Source organism: Scyliorhinus torazame, chromosome 14 (genome assembly GCF_047496885.1).
Source record: "Scyliorhinus torazame isolate Kashiwa2021f chromosome 14, sScyTor2.1, whole genome shotgun sequence".
In the NCBI taxonomy this organism is placed as follows: Eukaryota; Metazoa; Chordata; class Chondrichthyes; order Carcharhiniformes; family Scyliorhinidae; genus Scyliorhinus; species Scyliorhinus torazame.
Window position 1 is genome coordinate 58401097 of NC_092720.1, and position 17716 is coordinate 58418812.

At 46.9% G+C, this 17716-nt stretch overlaps 1 protein-coding gene across 6 annotated transcripts in view; it reads left to right on the plus strand.

Moving 5' to 3' along the window:
• The window catches only part of fam131ab (family with sequence similarity 131 member Ab), a 92439-nt gene extending 74997 nt beyond the window's left edge, over positions 1 to 17442 (plus strand). For 5 of the 6 annotated variants that reach the window (XM_072474250.1, XM_072474251.1, XM_072474253.1 and 2 more), the window contains 3 exons: positions 1329 to 1511; positions 13126 to 13260; positions 14804 to 17442. In XM_072474250.1, coding sequence (XP_072330351.1) covers positions 1329 to 1511; positions 13126 to 13260; positions 14804 to 15303 — 818 coding nt within the window. In that variant the 3' untranslated portion in view covers positions 15304 to 17442. The remainder of the gene's footprint in view (positions 1 to 1328; positions 1512 to 13125; positions 13261 to 14803) is intronic. The other variant, XM_072474255.1, reaches the window with a different exon arrangement.
• Positions 17443 to 17716: the final 274 nt, after the last annotated feature.

The window sequence follows — 17716 nt, forward strand, 5'->3', positions numbered from 1 at the left end:
AATTGAGGCTGTGCAGGAAAAGGCCTTCAAGTGGCCATTTAAGGGCCTGACCTCAATTGGGGCATCAGCAGGATTCGCATCCAAGGCCCTGTCCACTCCACCGTAAAATCACGTCCAGGTTGGGGCGGACAGGATCCAAGTGGGTTCCCATCCATAAAATTTTACGTTCCCCTCCAGCCCCTTATGAGAACCAGCTGGGAGGGGAACATAAAATTCTGGCCCAAGTCTTGGAGAGAACAACTGGATCTTTAGCTTCTCCTATTGTTTACAAGCAGCATCTGTTGTGTCAAAGTCCTGATTTGGAAATTGGCTACAATTTCATATTATGATGTTTGCTAACAGGAGTAGACCTTTCGGCCCTTTGAGCCTGCTCCACCATTTATCAAGATCATGGCTGATCTAAAACTCACAAAGTCCACTCACCTGCCTCCTCTCCGTAATCCTCAGTTCTCCTACTGATTAAAAACTTATCGATCTCAGCCTTGAAAATGTTCAAGGACTCGGCCTCCACAGCTTCCTGGGGCAAAGAATTCCAAAGATTCGCTACTCTTTGAGCGCAGAAATTCTTCCTGAAATCCATCTTAAACGAGCATCCCCTTATTCTGCCGTGTGCTCTCTGGTCCTACACTCACCCATGAGTGGAAGCATGAACATAAACTCCTCTGTGCACATGATATTGTCCACACAATGACACATGCTAGCCTAGTTTAAATTAATGTGAACATTTACTTGTTAACAAGTTTACTGAAAAAGAATTAAAAGCTGGCCGGAATTCTTCGGTCGCTGTGATTCACTTTTCCCCGTCGGCAGTGCACCCCCGCCCGCGGGTTTCCCAGCTCACGGGGTGGCTTCAATGGGAAATCTCATCGACAAGCGGCAGGAAGGTAGAATCCCGCTGCCAGCGATCGGCACAGGGCCACGAAACAGGCGGCTGGCCCGACTCAAAGAAGATCGACTTGTATTTATACAGCAGCTCTCACATTCACCGGACATCCCAAAGTGTTTTGCAACCAATGAAGCATGTTTGAAGTACAGTCACTGTTTTAATGCGGGAAACTCACTGGAAAAAGATTAGTTACTAAAATTGAACAGATAGTTTGGAGTCTGTGCTGATAGCAATATCATTCTTACAAGCATTCGCTCCAAATTTTATTCAGGATTGTGTACAGCTTAGAAATTCACTTGATTTTCCTTTACTCCGATTGCCAAGGTTTAACTGTGTTACCAAAACAATGTTTTACAGTGACATTTGCTTCACTGTTGACCTAGTCAAAATAATCCGACTTTCCACCCATCCCTTCTTCTAAACCAATTTTTATTTTGTTCAGGTTTCTCACAGGTTGTAAAGGACCACGTAACTAAACCTACAGCCATGGCTCAGGGCCGAGTTGCTCACCTCATAGAGTGGAAAGGCTGGTGTAAGCCCATGGAGTCGCCAATGACTCTTGAGATTGATTTCAATTCTTACTCAGATTTAAGTGAAGGAGAACAGGAAGCGAGATTTGCAGCAGGTAAATTAACTTTGAAAACCGAGCTATGAAATATATGTCTCATTTCATGGGCTACCAGACCCATACAAAATTTGCTTGATACTCTGTGGTAAAAACAATGTATATCTGTGAATGTCGAAGTGTTTAATGAGTATTATGAATGACAATGGTGTTGTCAGCCTGTATCGAGCACTGATTGTAGACTACTTGTGGAAAGAAAAGTATTGAGACACAGTGTCGTGTATGTTGTGAGAATTTTAGAAGTAGCGGGAAGAGGTAGAATAAATTCGCTGGATTATTAGAATTGGTTCAGTCATTTTAATGTCACTTTAGAAATTTACTTTTTATGAATGCAGTAACTGACCTTTTAATTATCTGCCTTTGAAGTCCTATATTCTTTGATGTTTTCTAACCATAGTGATATGTGGCTAACCCAATTATGCACTCTTCAAATTTGAGGGACTGTTAGTTTCATAGAATTTACAGTGCAGAAGAAGGCCATTCGGCATCAAGTCTGCACCGGCCCTTGGAAAGAGCACCCTACTTAAGCCCATACCTCCACCCTATCCCTATAACCCAATAACCCCGCCTAACCTTTTTGGGCACTATGGGCAATTTATCATGGCCAATCCACCTGACCTGCACATCTTTGGACTGTGGGAGGAAACCGGAGCACCTGGAGAAAACCCACACAGACACAGGGAGAACGTGCAGATTCCACACAGACAGTGACCCAAGCTGGGAATTGAACCTGGAACCCTGGAGCTGTGAAGTAGTTGGGGCCATAGCAGGAAGAATAACTAGAATGGAAGAGAGTATAAGAGTTTTACTAAGTACAAGGGTATCAATTATGGAGGTGAGGGTGATCCTCTACCCATCTCCTCTGAGCCATTTTGCACCAGTGGAAATAGTTTCAGATGGCAGGGTGACCAACGGTCCTAGACTTTCCGGGATTGTCCTGAGAACTGCCTCGGGAAGTGGGAGGGGGGGAAGGGGTTGCTGCTGACAGCTATCCCCTTGTCCTTGCTGCGCATCCCAACCCCGAGACCCCATGCTACCATCACTCCCCATTGGCCCACGATTCAGAGTAATCCTCAGCCTCGTGGTTATTGTACTGGCAGCAGCCACCGCCTCCCTCTAATACTGCATTTCAATTGAGTTTCTGGCCTCAAATACAGCAGACCAAATTGAAAGAGGTGCAAGTGAAATGCTGCTTAACCTGAAAGGAGTAACCGGGCCCTTGGACATTGAAGAGGGAGGCGGCACGGTATCACAGTGGTTAGCACTGTTGCTTCACAAGGACAGAGTGCCAGGTTCGATTCCTGGCTTGGGTCACTGTCTGTGCGGAGTCTGCATGATCTCCCTGTGTCTGCGTGGGTTTCCTCCAGGTGCTCCGGTTTCCTCCCACAAGTCCCGAAAGACGTGCTGTGAGGTAATTTGGACATTCTGAATTCTCCCTCAGTGTACCCGAACAGGCGGCGGAATGTGGCGACTCGGGGCTTTTCACAGTAACTTCATTGCAGTGTTAATGTAAGCCTACTTGTGACAATAAAGATTATTATTATTGATAATGGGGCAGGTATTGCACCTTCTGCAATTGCATGGGTAGGTGACAAGAGAAGGAGATGAAGGATTGTCATGTCGACAACATCTTTGTCAATCTCTCCTTAACTCTGACCTATCATTGACTTTCCATTCTGCCTTCCCACCCCCACCAAGAATACAATTCGTCACATTTCCATCACTTTTCAGTATTATAGAAGGTTGTAGGGACTTGAAACATTAACTGCGTATCCTGCTCCCCAGATGCTGCCAGACTTGCTGAGTTTATCCAAGCTTAGGTATATTGGTTTCAATGATTGTGGAGTTTGATGACTCTCGTTGTCTATCGAACATATAAAGTACTTTGTTCAGTGAGAGTTTTTGGGGTTACCTTTGGAACCAGATTCCAGCAAACATCAGAACCTTCAGGAGGGAAGAAGAAAAAAACGTACACATTTTGTTTTCCAGTCTGCAAAAACACAATTGAGAGCACGGAATCCTCACTAGACTTCGAAATGAACCTTATGGAAAATATACGCAACAAATTGTTTTTCGAGGGCATAAATCCAAAATGATTACCATCATAAGGGCGACTATAGAACCAGCAGATTCTATTTCACAATAAACTACTTCTGTGTTATGTAATATACCATAATTTGTTTCATTCCACCATCACAAATGAATAGAATTCTGTTGACAAAAGCAAATAAAAACAGAAAATGCTGAAAAAGCTCAGCAGATCTGGCAGCAACTGAGGAGAGAAACACAGAGTTAACATTTCGAGTCCATACGACTTCTTAAGAAAATTCGGTTTCTTGTTTTGAAGTAAATTTTGAGGCTTGGTTAAAGGGTTATTTTTGTAAAGACAGCCTATACATCATCCGTAGTCAGCATTCGTTTTTCTTACTAACTCACATTGGCACTGCCTCTTCAGAAATCATGTTCATTGGAAAGACTGCTTTCAAATCAGTATTAAACAGTGAAGATGAGGGATAGTGACGAGGGACTGTTCAGAGGAACCCCAAAATGGCAATTATTTTTTCTTGTAGTAACTGAATGTCATATACATAATACCTTGTAGCTTTATAGAAACTTAGAAAATAGGAACAGGAGTATGTCATTCGGCCAGTCGAGCCCGCTCCGCCATTCAGCCTGATCGTGATTGATCTTCTTTCTCAATGCCTTACTTTTTTGAGCCTATGAATTTTCATGAACGTACTGCAATTAATGCTGACAAATTGCTGTTTTCTAAAATAACACATTTTTGGAATTGACCAAAGCCCTTGTGATGTGAAGCCCCATAAAACTCACTTCATCCCTGTCTGGATGTGTTCGAGCCGAATCTGGTGATGGATGTCTAAACCAAATATGTCCCCTTCAGATTTGAGGGAATAAAAGTGGGGATCATACCAAGAAGAATGAGCAAAATGGAGGAGAGTTAAGGTTTTACTGGGGACAAAGGTATCAATTGTGGAGATGAGGGTGAACTTCTGTTAAATTTTCTTTTAGCCTTTCGCTCCAGTAGATTCAGGAGGCGATTCAACAGCCCCATCCTGCCCGACTTGATGTCAGGGCGACGCCATTGAGTCTCGCTAGTGACATCTTGCGAGATTCGCAATGTTCAAACCGTCTCGCAAGATTTAACAGAGCCGTTGTGATCTGGATCTCACTCTCGTTGGACGACATCCAGCTACGTATATTTAAATAAACCATTGGGCTCATTTAAATATGCATTCGTCAGATACTCCCGGGACCCAGGATTCACCGGCTATGCCTGGGAGACCTCGCCATTTAGTACTGGTCCACACAAAAATGGACCAATCGTAATGGCACCTGAGGGTGTCTCCCAGGCCATCAGAGACCCCCGGGCGGTTGGACATTGGGCAGGGTGATACCATGGCACTCCACCTGTCACCTGCACTCCCTGGCATTGCCAGCCTGGCATCTTGTAACTGCCACCCAAGGCTGGCAGTGCCAAGGTGCCAGGTTTCCCGTGCCAGTAGTGGGTTGAGAGGGGACTCACTGGAAGGGGTAGGTTGAGTGCAGTGAGGGGGCTCAGAGGCGGGGTTACTGAGGGCGGGGTCCAAAACATCCAGCCCTATCCATGAGTAGTCTTTCTGCACTGGCGCAAAATGATCTTAGTGCGGTCTCAACCGCGCGTTCCTCGCCAAGGCCAAAACAACCGGCCACATGTCATTGGATAGCACTTCAGGCATCAAGAAACACCTCACTAAACGTGCCCGTAACCACATATTGAAATGTTTTGATTGTATCACGCCCATAGCCTCATCACAATGATAATTTCTCCTTTTCTTCTTAAATGTTAATCTACTGTACACTTTTAATTATCGGCTTAATTTTTAAGATAGTTTTAAAAGTAAAGATCTAGATGTGCTTTCTATTTTTTAACATGATGTGGAGATGTCGGCGTTGGACTGGGGTGAGCACAGTACGAAGTCTTACAACACCAGGTTAAAGTCCAACAGGTTTGTTCCGATGTCACTAGCTTTCGGAGCGCTGCTCCTTCCTCAGGTGAATGAAGAGGTCTGTTCCAGAAACACATATATAGACAAATTCAAAGATGCCAGACAATGTTTGGAATGCGAGCATTAGCAGGTGATTAAATCTTTACAGATCCAGAGATGGGGTAACCCCAGGTTAAAGAGGTGTGAATTGTCTCAAGCCAGGACAGTTGGTAGGATTTCGCAGGCCAGATGGTGGGGGATGAATGTAATGTGACATGAATCCCAGGTCCCGGTTGAGGCCGCACTCATGTGTGCGGAACTTGGCTATAAGTTTCTGCTCGGCGATTCTGCGTTGTTGCGGGTCCTGAAGGCCGCCTTGAAGAACGCCTACCCGGAGATCAGAGGCTGAATGCCCTTGACTGCTGAAGTGTTCCCCGACTGGAAGGGAACATTCCTGCCTGGTGATTGTTGCGCGATGTCCGTTCATTCATTGTCGCAGCGTCTGCATGGTCTCGCCAATGTACCACGCTTCGGAACATCCTTTCCTGCAGCGTATGAGGTAGACAACGTTGGCCGAGTCGCACGAGTATGTAGCGCGTACCTGGTGGGTGGTGTTCTCACGTGTAATAGTGGTATCCATGTCGATGATCTGGCACGTCTTGCAGAGATTACCATGACAGGGTTGTGTGGTGTCGTGGTCACTGTTCTGAAGACTGGGTAGTTTGCTGTAATCTCTTGCAAGACGTGCCAGATCATCGACATGGATACCACTATTACACGTGAGAACACCACCCACCAGGTATGCGGTACATACTCGTGCGACTTGGCCAACGTTGTCTACCTCATACGCTGCAGGAAAGGATGTCCCGAAGCGTGGTACATTGGCGAGACCATGCAGACGCTGCGACAACGAATGAACGGACATCGCGCAACAATCACCAGGCAGGAATGTTCCCTTCCAGTCGGGGAACACTTCAGCAGTCAAGGGCATTCAGCCTCTGATCTCCGGGTAGGCGTTCTCCAAGGCAGCCTTCAGGACCCGCGACAACGCAGAATCGCCGAGCAGAAACTTATAGCCAAGTTCCGCACACATGAGTGCGGCCTCAACCGGGACCTGGGATTCATGTCACATTACATTCATCCCCCACCATCTGGCCTGCGAAATCCTACCAACTGTCCTGGCTTGAGACAATTCACACCTCTTTAACCTGGGGTTACCCCATCTCTGGATCTGTAAAGATTTAATCACCTGCTAATGGTCGCATTCCAAACATTGTCTGGCATCTTTGAATTTGTCTATATATGTGTTTCTGGAACAGACCTCTTCATTCACCTGAGGAAGGAGCAGCGCTCCGAAAGCTAGTGACATCGGAACACACCTGTTGGACTTTAACCTGGTGTTGTAAGACTTCGTACTATTTTTTAACAATCTGAATGCTTTAAAGTAATTCAGAACCGGTGCAATATGCTTTACATATTGAGGATTATGTTTGCCAGATTTAATGCCATTTTCTGTTCTAGTTCTAGATGCCATGGGTGAAATATTCACTGCTAATCATTTTTATGCTACATTTTCATCATTCAGGAAATGGTGTTGGAGGTATTCAATCTACATTGGAAAGTAATTGCAGCAGCTCACAAATTCTGACATAGATTTAATGAGGTGCAAATCTGGTATACATTCCAAACCATCAATTTGGACAACAATTAAGGTTGGACCCATTAAGTGTAGTTGTGCTAGAAATTCTAAATAGTAATATGCTGTAAGGACTGGATTTTAACTCACAGGTTTCACAGTAACTTCATTGAAGCCTACTTGTGACAATAAGCGATTATTATTATTATTATTAATCTATGACAGATGAGTGATACTACAGAAATTGTGTTTATAAAAGTTTTCACGTACTGGCCAACCTATGAAACTCAAGAGCTGAATAATAGCTTAAACAAAAAATGACCCAGCCCCCTAACAAGCTCAAAACTGAAAAAAGAATGTATACCTGGAATTTCCTCAGATATAACTTCAGTTTCAAATTCACTTCAGTAAATATTCTACAAATAAATATATGTGAATATACTTGGTTGCATCATACAGATGGATTATAATTCAGAGTGGGAATACTTGCCTTTTGACACTACTGTGATGTTATTTCCATCCTTAGCAATTAGTGCAAAGTTTCAGTTGACGAGATACATCTTAAGAACTGCATTTGAACCTTTTGTCGCCAAGTTACAATGTCGCCAAGTTACAACGTTCTCTGATGTCATATTGCCACTGAGTTACTAACAGAAATATGGGGCGGGATTCTCTGATCCCGCGCCGGATTGGAGAATTGTCCGGGGGGGGGGGGAGGGGGCGCGAATCCCGCGCTGCCGCTCCAACGCTGGCCCGCCAATTCTCCGGCAACTGGAGAATCCAGTTCAACGCTAACCCCCCCCCGGCGATTCTCCCCGTGCGATGGGCCGAGTGCCCGCCGAGTCCCACCGGTGTCGTTCTCGTGTGGTCCTACCCGGCGGGACCTCGGTGTTTATGTTGCGGGGGGGGGGGGGCGGCCTGGTGGGGGGGGAGAGAGGGGGGGATCCGACTGGGGGGGGGGGGGCCTCCACGGTGGCCAGGCCCGCGATCGGGGCCTACCGATCGGCGGGCTTATCCTGGTGGGGGCCCATGTTCCTCCGCGCCGGGCCCCTGTAGGTCTCCGCCATGTTGCATCAGGGCCGGTGCGTAGACGGCAACCCACACGCATGCGCGAACTCGCACCAGCCATGGTGCACATGCGCGAACTCGGGTCGGCTGTGGCACAAACCCGCGCCGGACGTGCTCGCGCCCGCAGCGTGAGGCTCTCCAGTCCCGTGCTGGCCCCCTGTGCGGCGCAGGATCGCTGATCCTAGGGGCTAGATGACGCCGTCGTAAAACGCTCCTCCGTTTACGACGGCGTCAACACTTAGCCCCTAGATCAGAGAATCCCGCCCATGATTATTTCAAATAGTCTCATCTATGTCCAAGTGTTATGGTAATATTGAGGAATGAGATGGAGTTCAGTGATGAATATTGTACAGTTTTACAGGTTGTCTGAACTCTTTGACCAGGTAGCACAGACAAATATTTTTGATCTAATATAAAAACAGAAAGTGCAGCAAAAACCGAGCAGGTTTGGCACATCTGTGTAAAGAGTAAGGGTAATGTTTCGAGTTGAATGATCCTTCTTCGAAACTGAAGGGAGGTTGAATTGTGATGGGTTTTATGGCATTGAAAGTGGAGCGGGGGAGGTAGAACAAAAGGGAATGTCTGTGATGGGATAGAGGGTGAGAGAGATAAATAGCAAAGATGTCATGGAACAAAAGGTAAAAGGAGTGATAATGGGCGTGATTTAACGGAAACATTTCTCAGGGTGCAATTCTCTTGCTGCGTTGCGCTCAAACGAGAGCAAACAAGGCCGGAGAATCCCGAGAGAGGCCTCCAGCGGACCTCCCGATAGCCTCCGCGCCTCCCGAGATTCACCGAAGTCCCGCGAGACGTTGGAGTCGGAACTCTGCCCAAATTGGCCGAGACCAAATCACACTCGCGGAAGTAGGTCATAAGCCTACTTACGACCTACCTGCCGGGATCCACTGACCTCTGTTAATTCTCCGGCCTCCTCAGGGAGGCTGCAGCTGGGTGCCGATCAGTGCTGGTCTACACAAACATGGACCAGGCGGAACAGCACCGGAGACCCCAGGGTGGCCAGGGTCAGTGCAGGGTGGCTCCCTGGCCTTTCCCCCTGGAACATGGGCATTGCTAAGGTGTCCAGGTGGCACTGCCAAGCTGGAAGGAGCACTGCCCGGGGTCAAGGGCTGAGGGAGGCCTTGCCCATGAAAGGATGGTGGAGGGGAGATTTGGGGATGTATAGGCAGGTAAGGACGGGCTTCTAAGAGATTGTTGGGCTGATGGTTGGGAGTCCTGGAAGGATGGGGGTTGCTGTAAGGGGGTGTCGGGGGGCCTTAAGAGGGCAGATCCCCAGGGACTCCATAGTGGGGTGTCCTCACTTGGGGGGCCTGAGGTAGTGTCCATGTGTGTGTGGGGGGTGACATTGCCTATTGATGAGGGTGTGGGGGACTCACAAGCTCACTTAGAGATTGGGGCACTCTTTCAAAATGGCGTCCCGATCTCGGAGTTCAGTTTCCCAGTGCTAAAGAAAATTCGAAGTGTGGGCTAAACTCCCTAGGACCCAGAAAGGTGGATAAGTGTCATTGAATAGCGGTGGGGAACTCGCTGGCAGAGCTGGCAGGAAACTCCCTGAAAAATCCGCCACAAATTAACTTAGGGCACAATCTTGCGGCCACGCTGTGCCTGAAAAGCAGCTCGCCATGGTGCACCGTGGCCAATGAAAGCCGGGGGACCCCGCTCCCAGGATCCACCCGGCTCGCAGTGCCTCCTGAGATTTAACGCAATCTCGCGAGACGTTACACGGGGACTTTTGCCCACAATGGGCGGGATCAGTTTTTGGCAAATCTGCATATTTGAGCGAGGCAGTAAGCCTCACTCTAATGTGCAGATTCCCGAGGTACCTGAGGCTTTTGGGATTCAATCCCTTTGCCTCAGGGACCTCGGGCGAGTGCCGTTTGGCACCGGTCCCCACAAACTACTGGTGCCACGGAGGTATGCAGGCAATGCCAGCCTGCCACTGTGGCAGTGCCAGCTTGGCGGTGCCATGGTGGCATTTTCTGTGTGTGCACGATTGGGCTGGGGTTGCTCACCATGGGTGTTGGGGGGTTCGGACGGCTGGGAACCCTACCACATTGCGTTTGGGCTGGAGGGAAGTCAGGGATTTTTGTAGGCCTCGGTGGTCTCTTGCTATAATTGTGAGTTCTGGCGAGCGGAGCTCCCGGTTGTAAAAAACGGGGCTATGTGCAGGCTTGGCTGCGTGTTCCACATTTAGGCCACTTATTCAATGAGAGTAGCATTGAATAGTCATGTGTTTCTCGGCATTGTGAGTGCTGGGAAACACGCGGCCAAACGCGCTCACTCGCGGACTTTGGTCCCTTTTGGGAAGATCGCGCCCTTAGAAATTTGGGGGAATTGTGCCCTAAGTATCATTTTGAGTGAGTTTGTCGGGGTGTTTCTCTCCGGCTTTTTGGGTGAGATCCACATCGGTATTCACCCACACTTAGGGAGGGATTTTCTGCGTGACCCTCCGCGTGTTTTATGGTGGCGGAGGCGGCCCATCAGCGGGACCTTCTGGTTCCGGCGCTGTCAATGGGATTTCCCATTGAATGCACCCCTCGTGGGCGGGAAACCCGAGGCGGGGGTGCACCGGCGGTGGGACTGGAGGATGCCGGTATGCGTGAATATCGGGTAAATTCCAGCCTTAGCCATTGTTTTGTGCCTTGAAGACTTTTTCACTCGTCTTGCCCACACTTTGAAACATTTTCAGCAAAACTCGCTGACCAGACCGACTCCTCAGAGATTGGGCCATCATTTTGAAAGGTGTCCCTATCTCTAAGTGAGTATGAGAGTCCCCCACACCTCCCACCCACGGCCAATGTCACCCCCGCGCACATGTGTATTACCCCACACCCCAAGTGAGGACACCCTGCTATCGGGTCGCTCAGGGCACCCCGTTTTCAAGCCACCCCCCAACCTTTAGGTTACCCCTTTACACACTCTCTTCACCCCCCCCCTCATCTTTCATACCACTCCTTATCCCCCCTTTCATGAGCATGGACCCCCCTCAGGTTCCAGTCCTTGACAATGCTATCCTGTTACCTGGCCACCCTGGCACTGTCACCTGGGCACCCTGTCAGTGTCCCTGCCAGCCTGGCAGTGCCAACCAGGCACCTTGACAGTGCTAGGATGGCACCCTGCCCAACCCCTGACCACCAGGTGTATCCAATGGCCTAGGACACCCTCAGTTGCCGTTGCACCTGTTCACATTTGGCGGCACAGCATGGTCTCCCAGAGGTGGCGTTCATTCCCGGGCCTCAGGAGAATCGGGCGTCGACATATTTAAAAGAGCCTAATGGCTCATTTAAATATATGGATCTTGCTTACCAAGGGTCCCGAGTCTCGCGAGAGGCCTTTACTGGCCTCGTCGTGTCACTGAGTCCAGCGCAACGAGGCCTTTCGATTGTGTCCAATGGTTGTGGTCAAGAAGCAACACATTGATCCAGAGTTTGTGTTACTGACAGAATAAACATTGGCTCCCTGACACCAAAAACATGAAAACAAGACACAGATTGGCACTTGGCAAAAACAGGAATTTAAATGGGGGGCAGAGGTCATGGTCTGACCTGGCTGAACTCAATGCTGAGTCCAGAAGGCTGCAAAGTGCCCAATCGGAAAATGGGGTGCTGTTCCTCAAGCTTCACTGGGCAATTGTAGCAGGCTGAGAACAGAAATGTGAGTGTGGAAGCAGGGTGGTGAATTAAATGGCAAGCAGTTTGGAAGTCAGGATCATGCTAGTGGGCCGAGTGTAGGTTATGGAAATGGTGGAAGATGATCTTTTGAATGTGGAGGCTGGCAGCAAGGAAAGTGAGGACAAGGGGTCGGACATGGTTGAGGGCCCGGTCAACCACACCGGGGGAACTGAAGGGCTGAAGGGTAGTTCTTGGTTAAGGAAAAAGGAAATCAGGTTGGAAGCACTAGTGAGGAAGTGAGCATCATCAGACAGATACGATGGAGAAACTGGGAGAATGGAATGGAATCCTTCCAGGAGATAGGGGGCTGGATTCTCCAATTCTGGGGCTATGTCCCCACGCCGGCATGGGAACGGTGGCATTTTACGCCAGAAAAAATGGCGAAACCGGCCACCGAGTTCCCATTTTGATAAAAGAACATAAGAACTAGGAGCAGGAGTAGGCCATCTGGACCCTCGAGCCTGCTCCGCCATTCAATGAGATCATGGCTGATCTTTTGTGGACTCAGCTCCACTTTCCGGCCCGAACACCATAACCCTTAATCCTTTTATTCTTCAAAAAACTATCTAAAAACTATGCTGGGGGCTCGCAGGACGGCAGCCTAGAGCACCCGACTCTAGCTGCCGATATGCCCTGGAGAATTGCCGGGTCTGTGGCCACGCTTGTGCAGAGCGGAGACCTGCAGCGGCTGCGCCGTGCTTCATGGCTGTGGCCAATCGCTGACCCATCCGCAAAATAGTCCCCCCCCCCCCCCCTTAGCCGGCACGCGTGCCCCAGACGATCCCCCACAGTGCCCCCAGCCCCGCATAACGTCCCCCCTGACCGCGGATCGTCCCTCCCCCAACTGTGGTGGCGCTGGACTGAGTCCGCAGCCGCCACGCCAAGTTCCCGACGGGTGAGACCACACGTGTCCCACGCCGTCGGGAACTCAGCCGGTCGGGGGCGGAGCATCAGGGTGCGGACCTCAGGCGACCGGAGAATCCAGCCCAGGGTGCAAGGAAGTGTAGCCAAGATAGCTGTGAGAGTTGGTGGCCTGATAATAATTGTAGTAGACAGCCTATCCCCAGAAATGAAGACAGAGAAGTCGAGAATGGGAAGGGGAGTGTTGGGGATGGATAGAAAATGAAAGCAAATTTGATAAATATTTCCCGTTCCATAGCATGTCCATTTTTGGCTGTATATTCCTTTTTATCCCTTTTTACACAATGATTTCAAATAAAGTATTTGCATTTCAGGTGTGGCAGAACAATTTGAAATTGCAGAGGCTAAGCTTAAAGCATGGTCATCTGTTGATGGTGATGATTCAAATGATGACTCCTACGATGAAGATTTTGTTCCAACTAGTGACAGCACACTGCCAGCTGGTAATGGTAACCCTTTTCAAACACTATTGTTCTGGTATCATTGTGGTGTGTAACACTATTATGCAACTCTACAAAAACACAGTGTTACTGTTTATAGGAGTAATCTGCTGTGTGCTTTCCCTGTGTTTCCTTGGATCTCCTTGCCTATATGACCACATGTCCATTTCAGCATGAACACAGCCGAAAAAGCATGGAAACAATTATAATAATTCAAAATGGGTGGCACAGTGGCCCAGTGGTCAGCACTGCTGCCTCACGGCGCCAAGGACCCGGGTTCGAACCCTGCCCCAGGTCACTGTCCGTGTGGAGTTTGCACATCCTCCCCGTGTCTGCGTGGGTCTCACCCCCACATCCCAAAGATGTGCAGGGTGGGTGGATTGGCCACGTTAAATTGACTCTTAATTGAACAAAAATAACTGGGTGCTCTTAATTTAAATAAAAAAGTAATAATTCAAAATAGGTTTGTGAATAATGCATCCATGGGCGTAATTCAGCAATCCTATTGTGCCCAACGTGGATCCGGGCGCAACGGGTGAATCGCGCAAGAGCACCAAATCAGGTTCCGCACGGGCCGATCGCAAGTCACATGACTTGCTCCACCCGCTGCGGTCTGGATCTTGGCACTCGCCTGCGAAACCTTGCCAGGGCTCCATCTAGTACTGGGTCCACACAAATGTGTTAAATAATTTAACACTGGGATCAGTTCTAATTGCTTTAAGGCATGACATCTGCTGTTTGGGCAATCTGGAGCATGGGGGAGCAGTCTTAGGATAAGGGGCAGATCAGTTAAGACTGAGATGAGGAGAAATTATTTCCTTGCAAGGATTGTGAAGTTTTGGAATTCTCTACCCCAGAGCATTTTCAATGCCCCATTGTTGAATACATTTAAGGCTGAGATAGACAGACTTTGGTCTCTCGGCTAGTCACGGGATGTGATAGCAGGTGGGAAAGTGGTTGAAGGCCCAAATCATCCATAAGCATATGGAATGGCAGAGCAGGCTCAATGACCTGTCCAGTCTACTCCTGCTCCTGTTTCCTGTGTTCTTATTTTCTGATTGTCGAGACAGGCTAATAAATTACTGGTTACTTATAGGCTGGACGGGACGAAAGATCCCAACCATCATGTTCACCAGTCTTTAGTCCATGTAGTCCAGATGGAATGTCTTCATTGTGGAACTGAAAATAAAACCTGTAATAATATCTTGTTGCACCTTAGAGAAATGCACCCGCTAACAATTAAACAAGGATGGGTGACACTAAATATTCTGTCCGGTAAATAGACAGTTAGGCATCTTGGGCTAACAGCTTTGACAGACAAAGATACAAATTCAATTCTGTAATACATCAGTTGTTCCAGAACATTCTTCAAATTAATGTATTGTGCGTCCCACTCATATTTTAACATTATCACATGATGCAGATGAATGCAATGAACCCCTATTTGCTGTGAAAGCCTTTTGATTTCACAAAACGTTGCTGTTAATCAATATATTATTGGAACAGGACTGAACCACTGAATTTTTGAACTGCAATTATCTTATTGTTTCAGATGCAGCAGGCCAGTATCCTCAAGTGAATTACTCGAGAGACATACTGCATAGCCATATGTGCAAACTTACAGTGAGACAGTCATCATGTGAGCAGGAAAGTGATTCCTCCCAAACTGTCTCACCAGAGACTCTTTGTTCAAGTCTGTGCAGTCTGGAAGACCACCCTTTGCTTAAAATGGAGCTAGGGTCCCCCACTGAACTAGCTGCAAAACTCTTTGGTCAGATCAGTGCAATGACTGGTCGTGGGGCTGTGATCTCTCAGCTGCAGTCGAACAGCAATACTGAATGTGCCTTTAGGAACCTTATATGTGAAGACTCCTCTTACTCTGTGTCTTATGCTGAATCTTGTTTTACTCCGGAAGAAGATGACTTGTCATGTCAAGATTACAAAACCCTTTCTAAGAAGGAGGATGACGAGTATGAGGGACGTAGAAAAGTGTCAGATGTTGCCTCCTCAGGTGTGGTATCTCTGGAAGAGGATGATGCTGAAGATCAATGAATCCTTTGTGACCCTGGCATGCATTGTTCCCTTTGATACTGGTCTTGAGGCGTCCAAACAATCGGTCTGTATTTTGTAAAAGACTATAAAAGTAACCTTTGCCCGGATAATTGCCTGAGGTTTGATGCACGGGTTCAGCACTTCACAAGTTTGCATGCTACGAAGTGCTGAAAGGAACTGTTTGCTGAAATGTTCTTAGCACGGTATGTAGCTCAAGCTTTGAGAATCTTTCGTACTGATCTTTAAATTACATGCTACGTTACTTTTCATGCTGGAAAGCATTCTCCAGTCACAATGGCATGGCTATGTCTTGTGCTAAAATGGCCAAATTATAATCTTCGTACAAGATTAAGCAGCTGCTGGAATGTTCTTAAAAACAGACAACTTATGTCTTTTAAAAAATATTTCACATAAGAGGTATTTGCTTTTAACCTACTACTTTTATACCATTCAACATACTATAGTCTGATGAATAATTAATTTTCAATGGTCTTATGAAAAACATGCAGATGTCTAAATCTTTTAAATTCCCACAGTTGAATCCTCTAATTTTGGATAAAATAGTTTCCACTGATGCAGTAAAGCAAAAGTGCATTATGGTTCAAATTTTCTATTTTTGTATTTGTGTCTGCATCTTGTGAGGTTTTGCTGTAAATTGGATTGCACGGGGCTTCAGTGCTGTTGCTGTAGGGTATTTCTTTGTTATCACTGTGTGATATAGTCTACAAACAAAGAATATTGTGGTATTTCTGACTTTCATTGTCATACTGTTCAAACTGCAAGTGTTTTAACAAACCTTGACTTAAAATGATACAGGACCCCTCCCACTCAAATAAAACACACGTGTGAGTGTCTGAAACGCAGATTGATGAGGCACCACTCAAAAGAGATATTTTAAAATCAAAAAAAGTTCCGTCTGGTAGCACATGAATTTGACAACCTTATTGGACGCTTTAATGATGACCACACATAGGAAGGTACATTATTACAGTACCCTGGGCTATCATTGTTTTCTAGCATGGTGCTTCAGATCGTGCTCTTACATGGGAGGAAGATTTTAGTTGATGACCATTCTCTGCCTACAGCTGCCTGTTTTGTGTAATTGCTGTTTTCTTGGCATGATAATGGACTGCAATGGAAGGACAATTCCCCCATGTCATGTTTTTTGGCAGTGGCTGTTTTACAAAAACACAGCAGCTTATTTGTTTTAGATTGCCCTCAACTATGACTTTGCTGCACCTCATAAGCATCAGTCTTGTTTAGACTGGGACTGGCTGTTCCTTTGTAGTTTGACGCTGAATGTGGTTTGTAAAAGTTCTTAATGCTCCCAAGAAACGCCATCTACCTTGAATGCCTACTAAAATGTTCCAGGGCTTGATGTTACCTCAAATTGGACAGGGTAAATATTCAATGCCCTCACATTCTCTCTCTCTCTGCCCCCCCTCTCCCTCCCCACCACCACCCTTCTCCTAAATCCCTTAATCATCCCCAGAATACTGACATGGCCTGATTGATTCTGCTTGAACAACATTTCAGGAATGATGCAATGTCCTTTTCTTCTAGTAAAACATGTACAAACTGAGAAACAATTGTTACAGACCAAAATCAGGAACTCAAGCCCTCTGATTGGAAAAGCTGCAAGATCCATCACACTTTGGTTGTAGACAGTTGATCATAATGCCTGATTGTTTTGGATGTACTTGAGTCTGCAGCTAAGTAATTGCCAGTCTTTGTTATACTTTTTTGCTAACAGAATTGTAGAGTGGGTGAAAGTGGATCATCTTTCTTTTGGATTAAGCGCAGGACTATTTTGCTACAACTATGGTTTTAAGTAACCTTGCCGAGTGACGCACTCCAAAATATTTTCACTTAGGCATTAGCAGAGGTTGCAGATCTCTCCATTACAAATTGTGCAACGGTTCTGTCGCACAGAAAGTCTTTTTTAGAAATTCCCAGTTTAATGGAAGATGCCACTGTGAATGTTCCTATGAAATCTACTTGCACTCATCTATTTTGTAATGTTGTAAATGTAGTATGTGGATATAACTTGTGTCTTCTTTTGTCTATCATTTTCTTTGTTATAGCAACAATCAAGAATTCCAAATAAACAATCAGTAATGTTTCTTTGTTTGCTTCAAACGGCTTGTGGACTTTTCTTCATGATTCTTTCCACTTTTGATCGATGTTGAGCTTTTTGAAACGTTCCATTATATGTAATTAAAAGCAAAAGTTCTTTAAGATGAAATTGAGATTACTATATCGTTCTTCGCACAAAAAGGGCGGCACCGTGGCACAGTGGTTAGCGCTGCTGCCTCACAGCACCAGGGACCCTGATCCAATTCCGGCCTTGGGTTACTGTCTGTGTGGAGTTTGCACATTCTCCCTGTGTCTGCGTGGGTTTCCTCCGGGTGCT